The sequence below is a fragment of the Abramis brama genome (genome assembly GCF_963993115.1).
Source record: "Abramis brama genome assembly, chromosome: 6".
In the NCBI taxonomy this organism is placed as follows: domain Eukaryota; kingdom Metazoa; phylum Chordata; class Actinopteri; order Cypriniformes; family Leuciscidae; genus Abramis; species Abramis brama.
In genome coordinates, this window is record NC_139968.1 from 12,059,510 (window position 1) to 12,085,466 (window position 25,957).

At 38.1% G+C, this 25,957-nt stretch overlaps 1 protein-coding gene across 2 annotated transcripts; it reads left to right on the forward strand.

Annotated features, from left to right (window-relative positions):
- The first annotated feature begins 1,619 nt into the window (after positions 1-1,619).
- On the forward strand, positions 1,620-24,600 carry slc6a6b (solute carrier family 6 member 6b). 2 transcript variants are annotated; one of them, XM_084116853.1, is made up of 14 exons: positions 1,620-1,845; positions 8,314-8,543; positions 9,301-9,435; positions 11,077-11,311; positions 12,569-12,701; positions 13,887-14,021; positions 14,691-14,794; positions 14,909-15,033; positions 17,461-17,573; positions 18,629-18,766; positions 19,797-19,899; positions 21,085-21,185; positions 22,537-22,707; positions 22,789-24,600. In XM_084116853.1, the coding sequence occupies exons 2-14, from the start codon at positions 8,315-8,317 to the stop codon at positions 22,942-22,944; spliced, it is 1,878 nt and encodes a 625-aa protein (XP_083972979.1). In that variant the 5' UTR covers positions 1,620-1,845; position 8,314; the 3' UTR covers positions 22,945-24,600. The 2 variants fall into 2 exon arrangements, with proteins under 2 accessions (XP_083972979.1, XP_083972978.1); XM_084116852.1 differs by lacking the exon at positions 1,620-1,845 and adding an exon at positions 4,770-6,481.
- The last annotated feature ends 1,357 nt before the right edge of the window (positions 24,601-25,957 follow it).

Genomic DNA, 25,957 nt, shown 5'->3' on the forward strand with positions numbered 1-25,957 from the left:
CTGAATCTGACTGCAGCTTTAATGAGACTCTTTGTAGGGTTTCTGTTACCAATGGCCTACTTATTCAGACAGCTGATATTAAAGAAGAGATGTTCTTGCGTGAGGTTCAGGTAAAGGCTGTCCAGCTCAAAATGCCTGAGGTGCTGTGATGGTTCCCCTTACCTATCAATGTCACTCGTGTATTTGGCAGACGCAGCTCACACGACAAAAGTACAGTATACACAACTTTGCTGTTGAAGTGCTCTACAGGAATCACTCTGCAAGCATAAATCACAACCATAACCAAAAAACAACCTTATTTTTAAAAGATATACAGTATCGGTGAAACGTTTGGAAACTATTTTTAATGTTTTAAGAAGCTCTTATGCTCATCGAGCCTGCATTTATTTGATCAAAAATACAGAAAAAGTTATGTTTGGCAAAGTGCATGATTAATAAGCATAAGTCACACTTTATTCCTGTTTTTGAGTTATTATGCAAGTGTGTCTTTCGCAGAAAATGTCAGAAAAGTTTGCCTCCAATGTATATTGTCAAATGTGCAAGATCTCTATAATAATAAATTAAGTATATAAAAAAATACAGAAAAAAACTGTAATATTGTGAAATATTATTTCAATTTAAAATAATGGCTTTCTATTTGAATATACTTTAAAATAGAATTTATTTCTGCGATGCAAAGCTGAATTTTCATCAGTCATTACACTATTAAAGATTGTTGTTGGTTTAACTTAAAAAATTAAGTTACCTGCTTGTAAATTTAGTTCACTGAAATGAAAAATGTGAGTTCATACAATGAAGGAGATTGGTTTAATCAACAGAAACTCAAAATATTATGTTATCTGAACTACATTAATTATCTAAGTAGATTTCACCAAAGAAAAATTAAAGTTTTTACACTACTGTGATTCCGATCCTTCAGAAATCATTCTAATGCTGATTTATGATCAATGTTGGAAACAGCTGTGCTGCTTAATATTTTTTTTTTACCTGTGATTTTACTTTTTTCAGGATTCATTGATGAATAAAAAGTTAAAAAGAACGATATTTATTCAAAATAGAAATCTTTTCTAACACTATATATCTCTTTGCAATCACCTTTTATCAATTTAACACATCCTTGCTGAATAAAAGTACTTTCTTTTAAAAAAAAAAAAAAAAAGGGGGAAGAAAAAACACTAACCCTAAACTTCTGAAAGGTAACGTATATTGTTATAAAAGATTTCCATTTTAAATAAATGCTGTTCTTTTAAAAAAAAAACTTTATTCATCAAAGAATCATGATTAAAAACTAATCACAGGTTATAAAAAAAAAATATATTACTGAAGGATAATGTGACACTGAACTGGAGTAATGATGCTGAAAATCCACATAAATTATATTTTAAAGTGTATTCAAAAAGAAACCCATTATTTACTTTTTTTTGCCATATTATGCAGGCTCGATGACTTTCAGAAACACTAAAAATAGCAATGTTTCCAAACTTTTGACCTGCTGTACTGTTGTATCCGTGATATGCCACAGCCATCCTGTAGTGTAGTGTAGTGCGAAGGGTTGGCCAGCGGCGGCGCTGTTGAGCGCGAGGATGTTGATGTTGGTTGGCCGCTTGGTTTAGTGAACACAGGAAGCGGGCGCTTTAAGAAGACGCTGTGCTGCCGCGAACGGGAGGCAGGCCGGTGTTTTTCCACAACTGATGTCTAATGGTCACCCATGTTGAGAGACAAAGGTCAGGAAAAAAAGCTCATAAACTAAATTTACCGCTGCCGCTGTTATTCAGCAGCCAGTCGCCGCACAATACAGAAGGGACAAGACCGTTTCAAAGGAATTAAAGGAAATAAACAGTAAAGGTAGGGCTATTTTCCTCATGTTTGCTGATTGTGTTAAGTCTAATATACAGTGATGTGAGACCACATACTGGTTTATTTTAATTTTTGCTTAATTTAAATATTTTGCTCATATTTTTTCAAACGCTACTTGAAAATTAAATCTATTGTTTTAGTTGTCATAGGTTACATGTTGATAAGAGTTTGATCCAGGAAGTAACCGTTAGTTTAACAGAAGATTTTGTCTCGTGGTAAAATTTTAAAGCTCATATTTGGAAGTTTATACAAAATACAGTCATTATTATTATACTTATATAATTTATATAATTATACTTAAATCATTTATACAATATAATACATAATTCTTCCGTTTTTTTATGATTTATGGTGATTTAAAATGTGATTACTGCTGAATCAATTGTGTTGATGCTGTCACTTGTCATTGAGTTTCTTTCACTCCCACTCCAGACAAATATAACTGAGTGCTGACTGCATAGAGTTAAGAATAGACAGCTTGATGTCTCTCGATGTAAACCTGTATCCCTGGGGGTTTTAAAAATACGAGATATTCACCTCAAGCGGCGTACAAACTTATTTTACGTTATAAATGAACATTTTTCTCACACAAAGATGCTATTCTAGATGCAGCCTCATCGTTGAGGAGCGCCCGGCAACAACAACCTGTTGGATGGGTTCATAAGAAAAACGCGAATTTATTTATAAAGTTTGTTACACGGACGCGCATCGTCTAAGTTATCGGATGTTGGTTTCGCTGGTCTTGTGCGCGACGGTTCACACAAGGACGCGCTTTAAAGCGAAACGGAACTTAAAGTATCATAATGAGAATTTAAAGGGACAGTTCACACAAAAATTTAAAATTCTGTCATAATTTACTCTCCCTAAAGTTGTTCCAAACCTGTTTGAATTTCTTTCTTCTGCTGAACACAAAAGAAGATAAAATTGGTAACCAGACATTTGATGGCACCCATTGACTTCCATAGTATTTTTTTTTCCTACTATGGAAGTCAATGGGTACCAACAACTGTTTAGTTATCAGCATTCTTCAGAATATCTCCTTTTGTGTTCAAGAGAAGAACGAAATTCATACATGTTTGAAACAACTTGAGGTTGAATAAGTAATGACAAAATTTGAATTTTTTGGGTGAACTATCCTTTTAAAAACCTTCTTAGGGGGTGTTTACATAAAAGAAAAGAAAAAAAAAACGTTCTTGAGTCAGTTTATGATGTTTGTTCCTCTTTTTTTTCCATGTAAACACACGTTAGACAGACTATAGAGGCGCGTCTCAGAATGTTGTGTCTTGCTAAAAGTAAAAAAAAAAAAAAAAGGTTCCCATGTAAAAACCTGTCTTGAGACGCCTGTTTTCACCGTGAATGCTTCTCTTGATAAAACAGGGTTGCTTTTAACTTCACACGCCGTATTATAAACGCAATGCTAAGCAACGGTCAAATGAGATGATCCTAACAGAGATGAACTTGCAGTGCGATAGTGTAAAGAGAACTCTAGCAGACAGGTTCACCTCATCTTGTAGCCTACTTAGGATTATGCGGAAGTCAGGCAGTTCACTAGCAGTCGAGCTCTGCTCAAACTAACACAACACAGGATACAGACTCAGAGTTTAGGTTTCCGTGCACATGCCAGCTCGCATACCTAGCACACTGATAAGGGTAGGCTAACAGACAGTTTGCATTTTGTGACAGATGCCGTTTTCTTAGCGAGGATGAGACAGTTTAGTTGAGTAATGAGTTGTCTGTATCTTGGAGTGTCATAAAAGAGGACCGGCTACTTTTTAATTGATGCCAATAAAAAAAAAAGTCAGACGTGTTAACAAAGGCAGCACTGTTTCACAACTGCAAGCGAACGGCTCTGCCCATTTAGGCGACCACTTTAGACTTTGAACTCTTTCAGCATGTTTTTTTTTTTTTTTTTTTTTTTTGATCTGGTTGTTTTTCTTTAATATAGATTTTGAGGCAAATTTCACATCGAGCAGACTGAACTTTGCAAAAATCCCCCCCCCCCAAACAACAACAACAACAACATGTCAACAAAATGCACAAGAGGAAGGACATCACAGCACAGATTATGAATGTTGCACAGTTCATTGACCCCGTTTAACCCGTTATAAACATCAATTTCACCCCTTTTTTTTAATTTTGAAATGCAACAGTCACCGTACCCTTCATAAATGTGCATCTCGGTGCCGCATTGTGGAAGATACACATTTATAATGCACTCCAGCTTCATTCTCTGTGCATTTATTGGGATTTTTTTATTGTCTTTGGCTTGCCACTTGTTGTTTTGGTCAGGCGACAAATATTCCTCTTGAGCAAGCAAGTTGTAAATACACAGGGGTAAAAGTTCTTGGTGGAAACTGAAGACGAATGACGGGAATCTGATCTGGTCTGGCTACAGTACACTGACAAGTTTGACCAGTCGACTTGAGTTATGGCATAAACCTGCGGATAAATTATGGTTTTGATGTTTTGAATACAGGACAAATTAAAAGTCATTCTGAGCCCATTAATGGTTATGATAATAAATTATACTTTAAGTCCTTCTTTGCATAGTAGCAATGTCAACACATGCCGTTACTCCAAGGTCTAGTTATACTTAGACATGAGAGTGATAACAATAAAGAGCCAACAGTGGATAACCTTTAACTACTAAACAAGGTTGTTCCCTTATACTAGTGAATTATTCTAATATTCTTAACTCTGAATTATTATATCTTCTCTCGTTTATATATCATAAACATCATATATGACCCTTTTAGTCAAATGGGACCATTGGACAGCAAGGGAGTATATTATAATAATAAAAAAATATACAAATATATATTTTTAGGACTGTCAAGTTATCTTGTCAACTTAAGATATAGCTTACTTATATTTTTTTAAACCTTTAAATTTGATGACAGAAATAATGAAATAATCACATTTATTATAATTACAACATTGATATTGCAGTAATAATTGGATAAATACAGTGTCATCCTAATACAATGTAAATATTATCCAACTCATATTTTAATAATTTACTTTACGTGGGACCATAAAAACCAAACCAGTCTTTCTCACACTGTAAAATTTGACCTTTATATATGAAAATATATTTCAGCCATTATATTTTAGGAAGGCTCCTTGCAAGGAATCAAACGTCTGCTCTACAGGACCATAGTGGGACCACATTGTCAAGCCCTCCAGCATGATGTACACGATTCAGCACTAAGACTAGGCAGTGCATGAGAGCACAATTGCATCACGTCATAGATCATGTATTTAAGTTCAAGTGGTTCAAACTCTGCTGTCAACAAATGACTTTAGTGTTCATGACTTCAGTTTCATGCATCATTGCTACATTGTGAGGTTTACATAAATGGCTAAGAGTTTGCTTCTAATGCACCGGACTCAGTTTATGTGGTAGAACGAGTGCGGAAAGGAAGGCATTTAATGTGAGAGCACTCAGGGAAATGTACATGGTTCTATAATAGGGATGTTACGTAATGAGCCAAGTGCCTCTAGACCTGAAGTCTCCCTCGATAGTCGGGACTGTGGAGCTCTCCTGCCCGTTCCTGCATCTCAGCTGGGATGACAGATTCGACGGCCCAACAAATCCTTGATGTCCGCAGGCTACAAGACCTATAGATGCGGAAGGACAAATCACTTCCAATTTGGAGCTTCTTGGAGGTTATATAGATTGATTGCAGATTTCGGAGTGAAGCAACTGAAGAAACCTTGGGATTCTAGACCAGCTCTGCGCGATTCAAGTCTATTGTTTCTATTTGGGAATCAAACAGACCAAGCAGTCAGTGTCCCAAAGAAGGCTGCCATGTGTCACAATTTTCACAGCATTCCAACATTGTGAGTTAAAAGAGCTAAAAATGCCAGGTGATCCTTTGTTCAGTTTTTTTTTAACAAATTGCCAAATCCTAAATTTATAAATGGTCTTGTGAGCACAAATCGCCATTGTCCCTTTATCAGGGCTGCTCTGCCAAATTAAAAAGGCGGAGGGAAACAATGCATACAATAGCCTTTTGTTACTTACCACATTTAGCCCTATGCAAATGCACTGGGCCTTGAGTTGGCTTCAATACTGACCAGAATTTCTCTACTGACCAAAGTCTGATTTGTCAGGAATTGGGTTCTGTGTTCAAACCAGTTTACAAAAAGTGCATAATTACACTTTGAGTACTTTGACTACATGTCAAAGTATGTTCAGCTAAGCCACTTGTCTCGAAAGGAAAAGCTATTAATGGCATGACAACAGCCGGGAAACCATCAGCTGTTCAAGTGAAACGCGACGGAGGTGTGGATTGCCGTCCACATGCTCTTGTTTGGCGCGTCCGCGGCTCGGGTTGCCACAAGTGGACGCCGCACATGCAAAGATAAATAGTTTCAGGTAGAACTCTGACGCTTCTGGGGAGTGGAAATTTACCATCGAGCTGGCTGTCGCTGGGGTTATCCGCTGCTCCGAAGCTGCGACCAATCCTGCTGATTGCTTTTAATTGTCTTAGCCTGTGGGCGGGTCGTGGTGTCACCTCGGCTTACACTGAGCCCCGGAGAGATTTGGGCTGTGTTGTCAGAGGAATGGTGTCTGCTGAGAGAACAACATTGACCAATTGGATTCAGCCATGAAGGAAATGTAAGTGAAAGGCAGTGCATGAATTGAGGGAATGTTTGGGTTTGTGGATAATGAGAAAGTTGTAATGTAAAGATGTGACTTTGTTGGTGTTTGTCTTGAGAGAGGTTTTTACAACTGAATTTGTGTTCAATTACTGCCGTTCACTCATGGGTAAAATAGCGCGAAACAACCATTTGAATCCGTTCAACAAGGTTGTATTTGTGTTTTTTAACCCAGTAGTTTGCTTGCTTTGACTCTCGGCCAGTAAAGCTGGTCACCACAGTGTTTTGAGTGGAAATGGAAAGTGTCTGGAGGATTTCACTCTAGTTATGTAACAGAATGTGTTTGAGTTGTAGCGTGATCCTAAGCCTTTGAAATACACAGATTTAACCTATCGCAAGGAGATGATCATAATTTCTTGAGCTTTTTAGACCTTTTTAGGCACTTTCAACAATTGTGTAATAGTCAAAGTGAATGATTGTGTGCTAAAATTGAGAATGAACAGATAAGCATCAGTTGAATGGCAATGGTTTAGTGTTGTAAAAAAATAACCACATTCTTTTAAAGCATTAGGCTAGACCTTAACAAACCTCAGAATATCAATTTAAATGAAGTTAAGATGTCCAAACGGCATTAAAATGTCATTGAACTGTTAGTCCTGGCATGCCGCCACACTTCAGGCTAGTTAGCATGTTTATTCAGTCGTATGTTTAGTAAAGCAACGGAAAGGGGGATATACTTGTATTTATTGATTGTCAAACACACCATGGATTTTTCCCCCTCTTCTTCAGTCTCCTTGAGAGAAGGGGAAAAAAGCAGGTTTGTTGAAGGAACTGGCCTCACAGTAGGGCTATAGTTTGTTCAAGTGTTGCCAGGCTGTTAAGGGAGTTTGGGATGTTGGAGCTGACTTTGTATCTGACTCTCTGGGATTCATCTTTGGGGCTCCATGGCAAGTTTGGCGCATGCTTTGAAACAGAAGACGCCAAGCCTGACATAATTACTCCATCCTTGAATAGAATCTTGACAGCGTAAACACTGTTAGTTAAAGGGACATGGGCAGGATAAACGCATACCAGTTCTGCAGCAAAACCGCCGGTGAATAAATTAAGTCGTTTTTATTAAATCGGCTTTAATTTACGTGCCTAATTGCCTGTGGGTTCCTTGCGCGTGCCATATTTTGAGTAAAACTGGTAATTTGTCCATCAGATTGGCTTGTAAAAAGTGCTCTCTAAAGGACAAAAAAACCTTGTTTTTCAGTAATATCTAAATTTAAAAAAAGATGATTTTACTTGGACAAAAGGAGTGTATATATTGTATAAATGGGTTTTTAGTGCACCGATCATTCAAAACAAGACCATTTTGATTTCGTGCTGACTGTAAACTAGTTGGTGTTAAGTGCTGACATGTTTTCCTACTAATCAGCTATGTGATTATCTCTTGGCATAATTTTATGTTGACTACAGACACACTTTGCCAGCAACAAAGAAATCAACTAATCTTATCAGTTTTACAAGTAGGTTTAGTGTACTATTGGTCGTAATTAGGTTATTGTGCTTGGTATCGTGATGCAATCTAAAAAGTTGCTTGCAGTTGTCTTGTACATGAAAATTTCCTGTGTTCAAACCACATAAAACAGCCATTACTTTAATCACTTAACCATCACCTTATCCTCTCGTGGGAACATTTTTCACGTCTGCCTTAGCTGCTGTTTTAAATTAACTATTTATGTTTGCCCTAATTATAGGCTAAATGTTTTAGAACAGTTGAAATACGACGTGATCTTTTTTATGTCTGAACCTAAGTTCTTTGGGGTTCGGTCAAGAGTTTTGACCCTTTGTTTTCTTCTCCATTAGCATGGCTCAGAAGGAGAAACTCCAGTGTCTAAAGGACTTCCACAAAGACATTCTGAAACCCTCCCCAGGAAAGAGCCCGGGCACAAGGCCAGAGGACGAAGCCGAGGGAAAACACCCCCAAAGGGAAAAGTGGGCTAGCAAGCTTGACTTTCTTCTGTCAGTCGCCGGGGGCTTCGTTGGTTTAGGGAACGTTTGGCGGTTCCCGTACCTCTGCTACAAGAATGGCGGAGGTGAGTGTATTTGTTGATACTTTTGGACTTTGAACACTGATGTGACAGTAATAAAAACTTAATTTCTTCCTTACCATCATGTCATTTCAAACCCAAATGATTCTTCTGTAGGCTTCTTTATTGCTTTGAAAAACTTGGAAGCCATACAGAAACTCAAGCTCTCATGTTATACAGTAGGCCTACATCATGGGTTTTCTTATGTGGGTCTCATGATCAATCACAATGCATTTTCAATTAAATATATGTGCAAATGAGATTTGAGAGTGAATAACAGCTTAAATTTTGGTCTGTTTTCAAAGTCATATGGACTAGTTTAATGGTTATTTTGTTTACTTTGACTGTACATCACTTTCCACTTGTGTTATAAGAAAAAAGAGCAGATCAGATATTATGAAAATTATATTCTGTTATACAGATTGAAGTAAAACATTCGGACATTCTTCACACAGAACGCATTTTTCCATTCCAATGCGCTACTTTTCCATTGTCCATTGTAAACGCACTAGATTGACGTGTATAACCGTTGCGCTCACGTCTTGTGTCTTTTTGCAGTCTCGCACATGACACGGCGTTCTAAAAACGCAACGTTTTCCCCCATTCCACTGTTTTTCAAAGCAAAAACGCATTTTGTGTGAAACTTAGACTTGTACTTACTGAACTCACTGAGGAATAAGAGTTAAACACTAAACTAGTGGTTTATAGGATATAATTATTGACAGAATTAAGTGAATCTTCTCTTGGTGAATCTTCCATTTAGGTGCTTTTCTCATCCCATACTTCATTTTCCTGTTCGGCGGAGGACTGCCTGTGTTCTTCTTGGAGGTGGCGCTCGGCCAGTTCACCTCTGAGGGTGGAATCACCTGTTGGGAGAAACTTTGCCCCATATTTACAGGTGAATTTCTTGATCAAGGAACTTCTTGATTTCTTTACCAGAGAATAAATAAAACTAATAGTAAAATTAAAAATATTGTAAGCAGTTTAAATCTCTACTAAAAGTGTACTTAAGAAACATAAAACATGATAATTTGTGGTAAGGATCAAAGAGATCTTTCAGTAGTATATTTAATGGCTGTCAATGGAGAACAATCCATTTTTGCTGCCAGTTGGTGAAGTTATGGCATCTACCAGCAGGGGCAAATGGGGCAATGCCAACCACCCTGACCCCTTGATAAGGACACAGAGTGGGGTGTGTGTCACAGATACCACCAGCTGTATCTGGGGTGACTGATAGGAAATGCATATCTCTAATGCCAGAGCAGAAAATAATATATGTTTACAAAAATAGCAGTTAGGGTTAACCCTACAGTATCTTCCTCACCTCTCAGAGCCACTGACAAGAATCATTTCTTTAAAATAATTAGGACTAGTAAATCTAGATAAATTCCTACAATTTCACAATTATTGTATCTGCATTTGTATCTCTGAACATTTTTACATTTAAATGTAACCAATAAACAATCTTGTTCATTTGAGCATTTAACTCACAGCTCATTATCTAGTTATATGACATAATTTTTCCATAACTAATAGCAATCGTTTTTGGCTCAAAGACTCCCGTTGAAGGATGACTGCATCCATTAATTCCTATGGAAATATTAATGTAGACCAAAGCAGATCATGTTAACTGAAAGAACACCCGTGCTTTGAAATTTGACACCTATATTTGCTATAACATTGACTAATAAAGTTATGTCTACATAGATAAACATGTCATTGCCACATGTTAAAGGAAATGTTATAGTCTTAAAGCCCTCACTGTTGGTGTATTTTAATTCCAGCTGTCTGTTAATTGCGGCCTGTCTTCTTACTACTCTAGGGACCAGTAGTAGTTTTATTTTCAGCCTGGCTAGTGACAGAGACACATCAGCAGCTGTCAATGAATTTATTGGCTGCTCATGAACAGTAGCTTGCACAAATGGACAACTCTTCAGCTTGTGTGGTGTAGTGGCTAAAGCTGAAGTCTTACGATCAGAAGGTTGCTGGTTCGAGCCCCACAAACAAGTCACTAGTGTACCCTTAAAAAAGGCACCAAAACCCAGACAGAGTCAGAGGAACTGTCCAGCTAAATTTTCCACCAAAATATCTCTAACAAAGAGCATATTGAATCTCACAAAAATGTCTTCTGGCCATAGATTAATTACTTATTTAAACAGAGTTTACCAGTGAGCAATCATTACATGCAAACTGCCAAACTACTCGCATCCCTCTGCCAGTGAATGAGGTGACAGCTTTGGTTCGGTTTTGGTTTCCAGTCAAACTGGCCAACATTGATTTACTCAGTTCAGACTCTGAACCAATATCTTACATCACTTTCCTCCAACTCTGGACAAGATTATTCCATGTTTATACAAGAAGGTCTCATAGAAGTTCGTCACTTATATAGCCGTTCTCACGCTCCACTGGAGCACAACTACTTTCATTGCTTTCATTAAGGTTATAATAACAAATCGCAAACATTTTGCACAACTACCACATGCTGAGTCACAGTCCAGTGTGCCATCAGCTTAATTTAGCCATTTCTGTCTTTGTACAGGTATCGGCTACGCGTCCATCGTGATCGTTTCTCTGCTGAACATCTACTACATTGTGATTCTGGCCTGGGGCTTGTACTACCTGTTCCAGTGCTTTCAGCCAGAGCTCCCCTGGGCAAGCTGCAACAACAAATGGAACACAGAAAATTGCATTGAGGATACTCTCCGCAAGAACAAGACACTCTGGGGAGCTGTGAATGCCACTAACTTCACTTCTCCCGTCACTGAGTTCTGGGAGTAAGTATTGAGTACAGATTTGTTGTGCACTTTGAAAGCCATCCAAATCCAGAGAAGTTGTCCGGAGATTCTCTCCGTATTTTTATCAGTACGGTTGTCCTCAAACACTCCCAGAGACTTTGGAGCTCCATTCCCCTCTTAGTGACGTTCTCAATGTAAATATCTATCTTATGGAACTTGCAACTTGCTTAATGCCATAGATTAGGGGTATTCAACCCTGATACTGGAGATTCACTGCATATTTTAGATTCAATCCTGCTCCAACACTACTGGCTTTTTACCCCAAAGTAATCCCACAGACTTTGGTTTGCTTGTTTGGATGTGTTTGACTGGACAGTGGGTCTTGAGGAGCAGGGATGAATATCCCTACAGTAGACAAGGTGTTAATGCTTTAGCAGACTTGAAGGGTCTAAACCAATGATGGGCAACTTTTTTCTTGCAAAGCTTAGCTCTTTCCCTAATCAAACTTACCTTCCTGTAATTTTCAAGAAATTCTTAAGACTTGCGTGATATTTTTCAGGTGTGTTTGATTAGGGATGAAGCTAAAAGCAGGGCAGTGGCCCTCCAGGACCGAAGTTGCTCCTGCAGGAGAGCTATCTTCACGCATCCAACCCCAATTAAACACAAATATGCCAAATCATTTTTCAGAAAGGTATGATGGAGCAGGTTAAAGCTAAACTCTACAGGAAGGTGGCTCTAGATGCCCTCTAAGGATTGGACTTTAACAGAAGCTAGTTGTGGTATTATTATTCTATGGCAGGTTTTCTCAACCCTGATCCTGGAGGACCCCCAACACTGCACATTGTATGTGTCTCCCTAATCAAACACACCTAATTGAACTCATAAGCATATTAGAAGAAACTCCAAGACCTGAAATTGGTGTGTCAGACAGAGGAGACTTTCAAAATTTGCAGTGTTGGGGGTCCTCCAGGACCAGGGTTGAGAAAGACTGCTCTATGGCTGGTGTATCCAACTATGCTACAATCCTGTAGAGTTTAGCTCCAACCTTAATCAAACACACCTAAACATCTAATCAAGGTATTTAGGAAACGGAAGGCTGTAGCAAGGTTGCCATCCAGGAGCTGGTTGGCTATACCCCTGCTCTATGATGACTTGTTCTTGAACACTTCTTCCTCTGTAGAGAACTCATCTGTCCTTTGCGTGTTGTATAACTTCTCTGATTATTTAAATGCTAGCTCCTTAAACACCCTTAAGGGCTTCAGAGAGTCTCACTGGCAAACATTCTTTCCACCACAGGCGAAATGTCCTCAGCATCTCCGATGGTATTGAGGACGTGGGTCATATTAAATGGGACTTGGCTCTGTGTCTGCTCGCTGTGTGGGTCATCTGTTTCTTCTGTATCTGGAAAGGTGTTAAGTCCACTGGGAAGGTGAGCTTGGTTGCATTACATTCATTTTTTCAACTTCAGCCAGTTAATTTAAGGACTACTAATATTAGTTTCTACAGTGTCATTACAGTTATAAGTAGCTTGGTAGATTTGAGTGTTATCTTAGTCAGTGTTGTGAACATACACATAGCAGTCATTCCCTGGTGATTAGCAGCAATGGTAACTATAGCTTACCTCATTCCTAATCGAGACTGTAAAGTCAATCAGCAGACACCTTCTCTCGACTTGACCATGCAGTTGAGAATCTTATCATGACTTCTGCCAAGACACTGTCACATTAGATTGCTCTATCGCAATGCTAGCATTATCTACTTTAAGACTTTAAGATTTATTTACGCATTAAAGGCTGGTTCATGCTGCCCCAACTAGTTGCAAAATTTCAGGTTGGCTGATGGATTTTATTATGTTGGGAAACATTGATCCAGCAAAACCCAATAACCAATGGAATTTGGTTTTTGGAATTGGGCAATGTGAACTAGCCTTTATAGACTCCTTTACTTTTTCACTTTAAGCCATTTTTGTTTTTTGTACATTTGACTGAGCTTCATTAAAGGTGGCAAGTGAAAGATTAATTTGTTATTCATATAACATGTACTGCGTTAGATTAAACTGAGAAGGGTCATAGCACTTGCATATTGTTGTCCTACTGTTAGTTTAACTGCTTCCATTGTTCTCATTTGTAAGTCGCTTTGGATAAAAGCGTCTGCTAAATGAATAAATGTAAATTGATAAAATTTAGAAATTTTGGTAAATGAGGTATTAGGCTTGAGAGCAATGCAATTTTAAATATAATTGCAGATATTAATGTTTTGATGTACTCTTCGGCATTGTGTGACATAATATTTCTAGCCAAACCTAACATTAAATGAAGCGCTGTTTTTTCCCATCTAGTACTCACTCTCTGGCCAAAGAGCATATGACCACTCTGACCACTAAAGCCAACATTTATCTGTTAGTGAAGTTAAGCTGTAAATTGCATGTTAGCCTTGGAAATTGTTTTGACAGTGTTATCTTAGAATGTCGGAAAGTATGACAGGTCTTATAAAGACTCTGTGAAAAAGTTCTGCTGTAGTTTTCTAATTTGTTAAATCACAAACAAAGCTTGTGGGTTTTTCATACAACTAGAGCATTAAATTTAAACTCAGTGTTCTTGACTTTTCTGCTTAGGTTGTGTACGTCACGGCAACATTCCCGTTTGTCATGTTAATTGTCCTGCTTGTACGGGGTGTCACTCTTCCTGGGGCAGCCGAAGGCATCAAATTTTATCTGTACCCAAATTTGACTCGCCTTGGAGACCCAGAGGTAAGATCTCATAGCTATTTACATGTCTTCTCAAAAGGCTTTATAATATCACACACACACACCGTAATTTGATTCCACACAATCTCAAGTGCTTCTAACACATCTATTTGGTCTTTATGGCTATCAAACTTGCTGAAAAGACCATCATAGTTGGTTCCTAGCATATGTTTTGGACAGTGGTCCCCATCAGGCCAAAAAAGACTACTTTGGTCAACTAGCTTCGACAGAAAGACCAACTGTTGGTAGACCAGCTTCAAAAGCTAGGTGAACAACATTGCTATGCTAGTCCACCAGCTAAAAAAATAACATTAACCAATATAAATCAGCCCTCTAACATGAACTATTCAGCAGGAAAAGTGCTGTTTACACTTGCCGACAGAATGTACTCCAGTGACCATCCGCAACTTAAAACCAGAATAAACTTTGGATGTACAGTTTACAGAGAGAAACCCAAGATGTGCAAAAGAGTCGACATAAATAAAGCTCTTGATGGCCTCAGTCAGAAAGCTACAAATCTAAACATGACATGCAGTTGTTGAAACAATTTATATTTGTTATTGATGGTGTATACAGTTCTTGAGGACCTACGAGAGGCAGAACGCATGCAAATATTTGAGTTTGCTCAATTCATGTTGTCAGTCAACGGATGGTTTGGCGTCTTCTGTCTAGGTGTGGATCGATGCAGGGACACAGATTTTCTTCTCTTACGCCATCTGTCTTGGTGCCATGACGTCACTGGGAAGCTACAACAAGTACAAATACAACTGCTACAGGTGGGTTTCGATGCCCCGGGGCGGGAGGGAGGCTTAGTCCAGGGAACGGGCAAAGTGGGAACGTAGGGTACCTTTGTGTTAATTAACAAACTCCATGACATATGTGTGACATAGGGACTGTTTGCTGCTGGGAGGCCTGAACAGCGCTACCAGTTTTGTGTCTGGCTTCGCAATATTTTCCGTCCTGGGCTTCATGGCACAAGAGCAAGGGGTGGACATAGCCGATGTGGCAGAGTCAGGTACGAGGGTCAAGTAGCAGTGATGGTGGGCACTGCTGCTGCAAATAACAACATGAAAAAGTTTGGTCAACCCTGTAGTGAAAAATCGGCGACAATAAGCGATTCGGAGCCAATAAAACTAGTTCCAGGACCTAGGACTAAAAAGAAAGTATAACATTCGGAACCTTCACCGTCATTCAGCAGACAAAAAAACAAATATGAATTAACACGTTCTCTCGGTGGGAACTGGAATTCGCTTGGAATCGACTGGAGAACTGAATGGAGAACGTTCTTGGAGCCACTGGGAACATAAAGCCCCTAATGGTGAAGAATCAACAGTTGCGTGAAAAAGCATTGATTTAGCATTGATCGCTGTTCAGTTGGTTTCCACAGGTGACCCTAATCAAGAAGCATCTTGTGCCAAGTTCAGGATAAAGGCAATTTACAACAGGCTTTTTGGAGAGTTTGGGTTTAAGTCCTAAAGAACTCTTTACGCAGTTTAATTCAGGTCGCCAAGTCGGTTCCTATTGGTTCCTTTTTCTACCCTGGGGCCTGGATACACTACACTACATGGCCAAAAGTATGTTTACACCTTCGTCTAATTAATGGGTTTGGCTTTTTCAGCTACACCCTTTACTTACCATCAGGTGCCTAAAATGAAGCATGCAACCATGCAATCTCGTTAAGAAAGAATGGTTTACTGAGTCTGGTGTGGAAGGACTTGACTGCCATGCACAAAGCCCATACCTGAACCTCATCGAGCACCTTTTGGATGTACTGGAACCTCGACTGTGAGCCAGACCTCATCACCCATCATCAGTGCCTGACCTCACTGACGAATGGGAGCAAATCTCTGTGCAAACATCTACTGGAATACCTTTCTAGAAGAGTGGAAGCTTATTATTAATGCTCATGGTATTGAAAGTAAATGTTCAACAAGTGCATATGGGTGAGATGTTCTGGTTTCTACATACTTTTGGCCATCTAGTGCATTTCTCATAATTGTTCTGCATTATTCATGCTGTATTAAGATGCAGCAAGTCTCATGGTGAGAGAGATCAGTTGATGTATAGATTGCTTTCAAGCTCAAGGTTTTCCAAATGTCTAATCTTCACTTTTCCTGCTTTGGCCCTCCTCTGTGGAGACATTGGTCTAAGTATGTCTGGCCCAAGCGAGGTGCACAAAACATACATCTTTATCACTTTGTTTATAAGACATACAAACCTAAACTTTACTTGAACTGCCATGCATATCAGCACAATTACGGTTGAATGAAGCCACTGGATCCTTTTCAGGGAGTCTTTCAGGATGATTTGGTTGGATACATTTCTAAACATTACAAATGCCAAGAAGCTAAAAGGAGCTTTTTGCAAAAGAGAAGTCAATTTTGGGGAGGTCAGTCTCGGATGCATCAACCTGACTCTGCAGAAAGTGTACTTTGACATTGATGCTATGTTACTTGGATCCATTGTTTTAATTTGTTCTTTGGTTTTATTACATGCGTTGTGCTTGTTCTTGTATTTAACCTCTGTTGAACGGATTGAATCCTACATTTGATGTTGCATTAATGTTAGCAAGTGGAGGTGTTTGTATTGGGGATGTGCCCCGACTTTGAATTCTTATTTTGGAAAGGAGATGACGGATTCTACGGAGCCTCTAAAGGGACATGGTGAAGGAAAAATATGAGATGAAAGGAAACAATATATTTCAATGCTTTTGCATTGTCTCGCAATTACATAGTTGGGGAATTATATTTTATCTTTTGAATGCATGTTTGCTTTTTACTTTTTACTCGAATTCGCGGCCATGCATACTTTTGTTTATAGGGAGCGCCGGTACAGATTTTTACAAGATATTTGTCAGGATCTGTTGCGCACCAAATCCTTTACCATTTTCCGGTCAGTCATCTCTCCTTACTATCTCCACGTGATAAGTCAATTCTGATGTACTGAAATGTAACTGACTACCGCAGCAAGCCTAACCATGTCCATTTATGGGCTCCCTAGAATGCGTTATTCATTTTCTGGGCCTTTCCTGATTCGAAATTCGCTTTGGGCGCATCCCTAGTTTGTATTTTGCCTCGACTCTTTGAAGTTGTTCTATGTAGTGTTGAATATGTAACCTGTAGTGTTATCCAGGGGAAATATCACGCCGCTGATTAAACCTTTTCTAGATTTGGAAGCAGCCGAAGTTAACATCCAGATGCTAATTTTGCCAGAAGACGCAATGAAACAGTCATTGGACTTGCAACGAACCACTGGCAGTAATTTTGCCTGGCTTGATCGCTTTGTCCTTTAGATACTCGCTCCTTTTTTCTTTCATGTCTCCTTTTGGTCTGTGCCGACAACGAAACGCACCGCAAAGGCATAGATCAAAGTGTGCAAATTGCTAGCCTTGCTAATTGTGCTCTCTCCACTTCCCCACCTCCCTCTGTTCTCTTCCCAATAGGTCCTGGCTTGGCCTTCATTGCTTACCCTAAAGCTGTGTCTATGATGCCACTGCCTACGTTTTGGGCCATTCTTTTCTTCATCATGCTTCTGCTGTTGGGCCTCGACAGTCAGGTGAGTGTCAAATGAATAAAATGGTATGCTAAACAGCTTGAGTACCACTAGTTTACAGGGTGGTGATGACAGCCAGACGCTGTGAACATTTTGTCCCCCGCACTTCCAATAAAACGTAAATTCATCCCGATTTAAATTCAAAGAGACAAGATAATCTATGCATGAACTGACATTTTATTCTTATACAAAACGAGGCGATGTGAGCATTATGGAGCCCTAAACACTCTTATGTAAAGTCTGTTTCATTCATATGTTCAGCTGTGTATTTCATTTATTTGCCAATTAAAGGCAAGAGATAAAAACAGAACCTTTCAATTAGACAAAGGTCAGAATAAACTGGTATTACACTTGATTTTTCTGTCCCCCTCACCGGCTATGCCGCTGCCCAAGAAAACCTGGTAACAAACAGGAAAAAGAAAAAAAGAAAAACTTTGTTGGCAGATTATTGGCCGTTAGAGTCCTGTACTATCATATTTCTTGGTCCCGGTGAAATTAAACACTCTGCTAAATTAGTGTCCATCCACATCCTGTGAGTCCACAAACCAGGGTGTGGCGCTTGGACTGTTACATTAAGTATGCTTATTGAAAATAATATCCATGCAGCTGTGCTGGATAACATGAAAGTGGTTTCTACAGTACAGTACTACTTAGTAATAGATGCCTTTCACTACAGTAGGTCACAGCTTTATATACCATTTAAACTGAAGCTGAACTATCAGATGGGGTTGGATATTACATTATTCTAAAACAGCAAATAGCCTTTTAGACTAGCCTAGCAAAACCATGATACTGAGAGAAAGCAGTTTTATTGGAAAAAATGTGCTTCTTCTAAAATTCTATTTGTTTAATTTAAGAAGTGCACTACCATCAACGATAATAGTCAAGAACTAAAGGCCACAAACTTAGTAGGTTTATGATTACAAAACATGGCACAACTTTTCCATGGCTTCATTTTCACTTGGTAAATCATCAAAACATTAAATCGTTGCTTTTTCAGCTTGAGTCTGCACACAGCAAGCCTGTTTGTGCTAACGGTGTTTCTTTTCTTTTCTCAGTTTGTCGAAGTGGAAGGGCAGATCACATCCCTAGTGGATCTGTATCCATCCTTCCTACGGAAGGGTTATCGGCGTGAAATCTTCATAGCTATAGTCTGTTTTTTGAGCTACCTGTTGGGACTTACCATGGTCACCGAGGTAAGTGCAACAGTCGAACAATCTTTTCTTACACTCTTTTAATGGCATGTCCCTTCCAAATCCATACTAATTCTAGTATTTACCACTTTGCCAACATATTGGACCAGCTGGTTTCTCCTGGCTAAATAAAGAGTGTATCAAATGCAGCTAAGTTGAATGGTCAGGCACCATGTGTTTTCCTTTTAGGATTTTAGTGACATTGTCATTTGATAGTATGTGGCCCTCAACCAAACCCTCAGTTCCTGTAATCAGGATGAACTCCACACTCATGCCAGATATACAGCCTAAGCTCTCTCCCATAAGGAAGTCTTCCACACCCAGCAGGATCACCGTGATTTGCCAACTAAGACATGTTTTGTTGATCCTTGAACAACATTACTGTCTGAAAACTTAGTCCCTAACCTACCCATAACTTATCCCTAAACTCAGAGGGAAATGGTAGGTGAATAACACTGTTATAGAAGCACCTAACCCTGGCTATAAGCCTAAACTTGACAAACTGTAAACTTGTCCCTCAAATCTGATTGGTTGATTGGAATGTTGTTCCAGGTGATGTTGATCCAAGAACATGCCGTACTTGTTGAAATCAGTTTCATCTCCCAGCAGTGCCTTATCGCTCCCACTTCCATGTCTTTTTATGGACGTCCTGACCTGCTTTGAGCAGTGAGAATTCCATAGAGGAGTCTCACTGCTATACTAGGAGATCCGGTCTGGTCTGACAATGCGCAACTAAGATTCCTCTGGCCCCCTTTAAATATCGGCCCCTGATTGCTAATCCCCCAGAACAGCGAACTGGGAATGCTATTCTGTAGCTTGAGCCACACAGTGTCCCATTTTTTTTCCATGACATAATGTCTTATGTCACCCCTGAATGCATTGTGCAACAAATGTCTTTGTTACCAAAAGAAAATGAGTCAAGTGTTTAGCCAACCCCTGGTCATAACAGTCCTCTATTATGTCAGCTCTGCAATTACAGCATATATTAGAGCCTACTCACTTTTTTTTCAATAGTTTTTTGTCTCTTTTTCAGGGTGGCATGTATGTGTTTCAACTCTTTGACTACTATGCAGCCAGTGGCGTGTGCCTTTTATGGGTTGCATTCTTTGAATGTATTGCTGTAGCCTGGGTTTATGGTGAGTACAACAAGTAAACAGAAAATGTAAGTCATAATGGGGAACTGTAGCAGGCACTTCCCATGATTGGGGTACAAATTAGTGTGCCATTACTTTAAAACAATAAATCCTGTTACGGTTATTAAAAACGCAAGGCTTGGTTGTATCCCACATTTTGTGTTCAATCCTGTTACTTCACGATTGCGATCCCTAAGAAGTATAGGCTAAGTCATCTATAGCATGCCACTTTCTCAGAGTTTCCACAAATTGAGTGTTGACTTCATTTGATAAACTCAGCCATTCAACCTTGTTATTGTAAGAAAAACAAATATCAAACAAATGTACTTTTTATTAATTGGAAATATGAGTTTGTCAATAACTACAAATCAACATTTGACCTCTAACTAGCTTGCTCCTGCGGAGTAACAGAGTAATTTAAGATAAATCTGCAACCCTGTTACTGCATGATTTTCCCCCTATTACAAATAATCTTTAAAATTGTTATACCAAAGTAAAAGCCACTCGGACCCTTTCTACATCATGATATTATGCCGCTTTCTCAGTTTTTAAACAAATTGAATGTTGACTTCATTCTTTAAGCCATTCAACCCTGTTACCAAAGTTATTGTAAGAAAATAAAGATCAAACAATTATGTATCCTTTTTTTATTAGAAAAAATAGTTTATATATAACTGCAAATCAACATTTGACCCCCTAACTAGCTCGCCACTGCTGAGTAACAGATACATTTAGGCTAAATCTGCAACCCTGTTACGCCATGATTTTCCCTCATTGCAAATAACTATCTTTAAAATTGTTATACTAAAGAAGTAAAACTCATTTGTAACATTTCTACAATATGATCTCATGCCGCTTTCTCATTTTTTTTTTAAGGAATTGAATGTTGTCTTCATTCTTTAAGCCATTCAACCCTGTTATCAAAGTTATTGTAAGAAAAAAAGATACAACAAAACAAGCATATTTTTCTGCTGAGTAACTAAATCTGTAAATTGCAGTAAAGAGTTAGAGCACAATATTTTTGTTTATCGTTTTTTCCCAGCCAAGCCCAAACAAGACAATTGATAAGCTACTAATGTAATCCCCATTCTAAACAATTCAGTTACTTGGTTCCAGTCGATGTGCACTGTAGGATCATGTGTTATGCTTTTGAATTTCATACCTGAACACACTCCTTCTCTTCAAAAGGCGCTGATAATTTCTATGATGCGATTGAAGAGATGATTGGTTACAGGCCAAATCCCTGGATGAAGTGGAGTTGGACTGTAATTACACCTTTTCTGTGTGTGGTAAGTTCTTTACAGAGAAAAAGTCCTTAAAACAGGCTAACTTGGTAGATTATAGCGTATTTATAGAGGACCGTGAGAAATGCACATCCACAGATCTTCTTAGGCTCACTACACAGTACGTTTCCTAAAATGGTGCGTTGAAAGAACCTATGAAAGAGTATTTTACACAGTTCAATTGGAGATTGTGTGCTTCTCTACCCTCCCCCCCCACGGCTACACATGCAAATACCGCTTTTCCGCTTTGGATTTGCTGCAAAAATCCGGCTCGCATCTCACTGTAACAGAGCTCCAGATGGGGTGACCATCTGCCTGGCCAACAGAATGAATGTAGGAGCTGAGGACGAGTGCAGGATTAGTTTCCATGAGATCATGAATGTCGTTTTTAGCATTTAACATTATAGGACTATAAGGAAAAAAAGAAATCCCTTCCTTATGTATAATCATAAAGCTTTTAAGACATTCAAGATTCTTTCTTAAATTAGATGGTTCTTTTGACGTGTATTAACCCGCTTAGTCATTTTGGAAACTTGGTGGACTCTTGCATGATCGGAATTTATATATATACCAGATTTATATATTTATAATTAATTTGACTTTTCTATAATTTTACATCTTTAAGAATGAATCTCACAAAGAAAAACCTAGGTTGTAATTCACCTCAAAACCAAAAGACCGAAAAAAAAATCTATAAGCATATTTTAGGACCTATTATTAATTATATTAAATTATATTATTAAATAACTGTTACTATCAAGCATTGTTATTAAATAAACCGTACACGTATGCATTATTGATTGGATTATAAATGCTAAATAATGATAAAGTTTATTTAATAAATTATTTATTATTATTAAATTTTATAAAAGTTTATTATTAAATAACAACTAAATAAATCTACTAATGTTTTTTTTATTCTAATCATCTATCATTATTAAACCAATAAATAGCAAAATAGCCATACAATTAAGTTTTAAATAAATAGCAAAGTATGTATTGATTGAATTAACTAAATTAGAAAAGTATTTAATTTAAATAGCATTGTTTATTATAATTATTTTAATTTAATTAAGTTAATCAATACATACCGTTGCTATTTATTTAATAAATACATAATAAGAAATTAAATAATGTTAATAATAATTGTATTTAATAATAACCCTTTTATAGTATATTTATGTATTAAATAAATAGAAAATGATGTATTGATTCAATTATAAACTAAATTAAAATAATAATAATATTGTTATTAGTTTTGAATTCTAATATGATCTAGACAATTTTCATGAGATTCACCCCTTGTACTGTCACATTGAGTGTGATGTGGTGACCCCTGCTTTCTCTTCTTCTGCAGGGATGCTTTATCTTCTCATTGGTCAAGTATACGCCCCTGAGATACAACAAAGTCTACAAGTACCCGGATTGGTCCATCGGAGTCGGCTGGACCCTCGCCCTTGCGTCCATGATCTGCATACCTATGGTGGTCGTGATCAAAATCATTCAATCCGATGGACCCCTCATCGAGGTGAGTCACTCGCACCGACGACAAACCGCAGATTTTCCGTCCGCCAACAGGCCAATAACGTCCCTTTCCGTGTCCCTCCAGAGGATCAAAGCCGTGGCGGCCCCCGTGAGGGGCGGGGCCAGTTCTTGCCCCCCAGAGTACCAGCCCAAGAGCAGCGAGCTGGCGCAGCCCCTGGATCCCAACTGGAACGGAGGCTTGACAAAGCCCACACACACCATCGTAGAAACTATGATGTGAACGCTCTCTGTGAGAGGATTCAAATGACCTGCTTTTCCATTATATATATATATACAGTATATATATATATGTGATTCTATATACACATATTAAAATATACTCTTTGTACTTTTGACATAGTCGTAGGACCAGGTTTACATTGCTACGCATCTGCACTAGGAGTCCTTGTTTTGTTTTTGTTTTGTTTTTTTGTTTTTTTACAGAGGAAGTAAAATTTTTCTGTCTGTATTTTTAATATTTGTATCATAATACTATTATATTACTATTATTGCCGCTGTTATTAGACAGAGAACAGATCGCAACCAGCAGTATCATGAACGTAGAACCATTGCCCGTTCTATTTTTGTAACTTTTATCTTGTATATATTAAAAATCAAACTGAATTTTAAATTCTAAAAAACTAAGGGCTCCGTAAACATGATTCGTAAAGAGTAACATTGGTGTTCAACGATTTTCATCCTCGCCCATCGTGAATGGTCCTCTTTTTAAGGGATAATGATCCTGGATAGTTGTAGCTTTAAGTGTGTCCCAACAAACCGTTTAGGCTGGAAGAACCGAGCTGTTAAGCCCTTCTTGTTTTCAATGCACTATACAACTAGGACACTAGATTCTCCACAATGGTGCAACCTTTAAAAAAGGACAGTTTGCGCAAAAAAACAAACAAAATTTTTACCATATCATATCGCTTTTTTAATTTTGAGGGGGTCGGGATGTGAAGCTGCCTGGCAAAATTTCAAAACCACGTAGAATTTATATTTTGCGTTTGTATCAAATCTGTTTCTTTTTATCTCCAATCACATTTTTGCCTTTTGTATTCAAAAACATCACTGTATTCTCAATAGATCTTGTCCACAACTATTAATCGATCGACGAAGAAGAAAAGCTTGCTGCGAACTGTAATGTGCAATACTTTGTAGAACGATATGCATTGTTCCTGTTTTCACCTGTCTTTCAAAAAAGTTGGTACTTGGAAGTGTGGAATTACGTATGATTTATGAGCAGTTGTAATATGTCAGAAACAATGAACAGGGGCCAATTTAAGCTGCCGTACATATGGCATGCTGAATTAACACCAAAAACTCAATGCAAATCTACTTACTGTGACAATTTATACTTTTTATTTAATTTTATTAGAAAGTAAAGCTGAAATCTAAGGTTTATGCCAATGTTATGGATTAAATTTATTGGATTTTAATTTTTTTTTTTTTTTTGACTTGGCCAAGTTAAACAAAACTGTAGCCAATCGCAAAGGGAGAGGCTCAATTGATCTCAACAGCTTCTACCTTGGTACCTTTGGGATACTTTTATTAACTGCGAATTACAATGTAAATGTTGAAAGAGGCACAATTTCTTTAGCAATACAGAGATTTAATTTGCAGTCTCAGGGTGTGTTTTAAAGACGGAGACTGATTTCCCACTGTTGCACGTCTCTTTGAACACTTCCATTTTTGAAGAGGAGCTAAAAGGGGGCTGTGTTTATATAAAGTAATGACTAGAAATGTTTTATTTTTTTATTTTGAGGATATCTGTAAGTAAACAAAAAGCAAGTGTATATCGACAAAAGATTTTACAGTACCCAAAAAAAGAGGAAAAAAGTCAAGAAAAATGAAAAAAAAAAGTTTTTATCTCTTAATAAACATTTATCTTTTAAAAACAGTGATTTTGTTGATTTGTGATTTTTATGTTAATATGATAATCACGCTGAAAGTTGGGGGTGCACTCTTTTGATTTGGGTCAGTAAGCAACCGCACACCTAGCAACGCCTTGGCAACCATCTAGCAAACACCACTCACATTTGCTACCAAGTAAAGTAGTATTTCTTTAAAGTTTGACTGTATTTGGTTATATAAAAGGAGGTAATGTTTGTTTGGCCCAATTTCGAGTGTTTTTCCCCACTGACCTCAGCGTCTTTCACCACGGTAAATATTGAACTTTTGGCTGCTTACCATGACCTACAAACAAAAATAAACTCAGTACATGGACATACTACTGGTGAATGGAAGGAATGATGAATCGTTCTGGCACTGTTTGTTCTTAGAGGAATCTATCTATCTATCTATCTATCTATCTATCTATCTATCTATCTATCTATCTATCTATCTATCTAATCTATCTATCTAAAATGTAGATCACAGTCAAACAGACATTTCACTAAACATAAAAGTTCATTCAAAAGTCAGAACTCTTAATTTTACCTGACGCCAAAAGAAAAGCATGTGAACTAGTCATCATGTTGGATGAGGACGTTACCATGGCAACAGCTGCTCCAGTGCGCTCTGTTCGGTTCACGATCAGGAACATCAACATTTTCTCATAAATGCACACATTAACGCATCACAAAAATGCATTTGACATGGCTAAAGGGGCACAGAAAAACAATTTTGGTTATGCAACACGATGAGCGCCACAAAAATTACCTTTAGACCACTGAAAGTGGTTGTATAATTCACAAAATGACCGTAATTGATCCCGTGTGCATGTGTTGTGCAGCTCAACACCCACAATTCACTTTCAGAAATAGCCCTGTCCATTTCCCAGGTGTTGAAAAGTGCATTTCGAGAAGCAGAGGATAAAACAGAACAGCATTTCCAAAGTTCTGGCTACTTGACAAACTCACCAGTGGGAAAAACGTCACCAGCAAATCTCCCGCAGAGACTGTGGGTTTAAACCAGGTCCTATGGGAGAGAGCACAGTGCATTTTAACCAGGCTTACCTCTGCTCTATTTGGACATGTTACAGCTGACTTCAGTGTAAAAGTCTCACACCTCCAGTTTTGTGACAGGTGTTCCTGTCGAAAGTCTTTCAAACATTCACTCATTTCAGAGCCCCTCGAAGCAGCTTGTGATCTCATTAGATGTCCCTGGTCATTGCTACTTCACTGCAGTCTTCTGAGAAAAATCTGTACAGTGTATTTTTTTGTAACAAAGGTTTAACAGTTTGCAGTGAATTGCAAAGCAGGTAAATGTTGTAATATATCCTTTAAAAAATGATGATATGACAATATTATACAATA

What these genes read in the sequence shown, in the direction of transcription:
- slc6a6b (XM_084116852.1), top strand. An exon ending in GTGTTAAGTCCACTGGGAAG is followed by an intron (nt 12,702 to 13,886) that starts GTGAGCTTGGTT and finishes TTTTCTGCTTAG; the next exon opens with GTTGTGTACGTCACGGCAAC. An exon ending in TGTTGGGCCTCGACAGTCAG is followed by an intron (nt 17,574 to 18,628) that starts GTGAGTGTCAAA and finishes TTCTTTTCTCAG; the next exon opens with TTTGTCGAAGTGGAAGGGCA.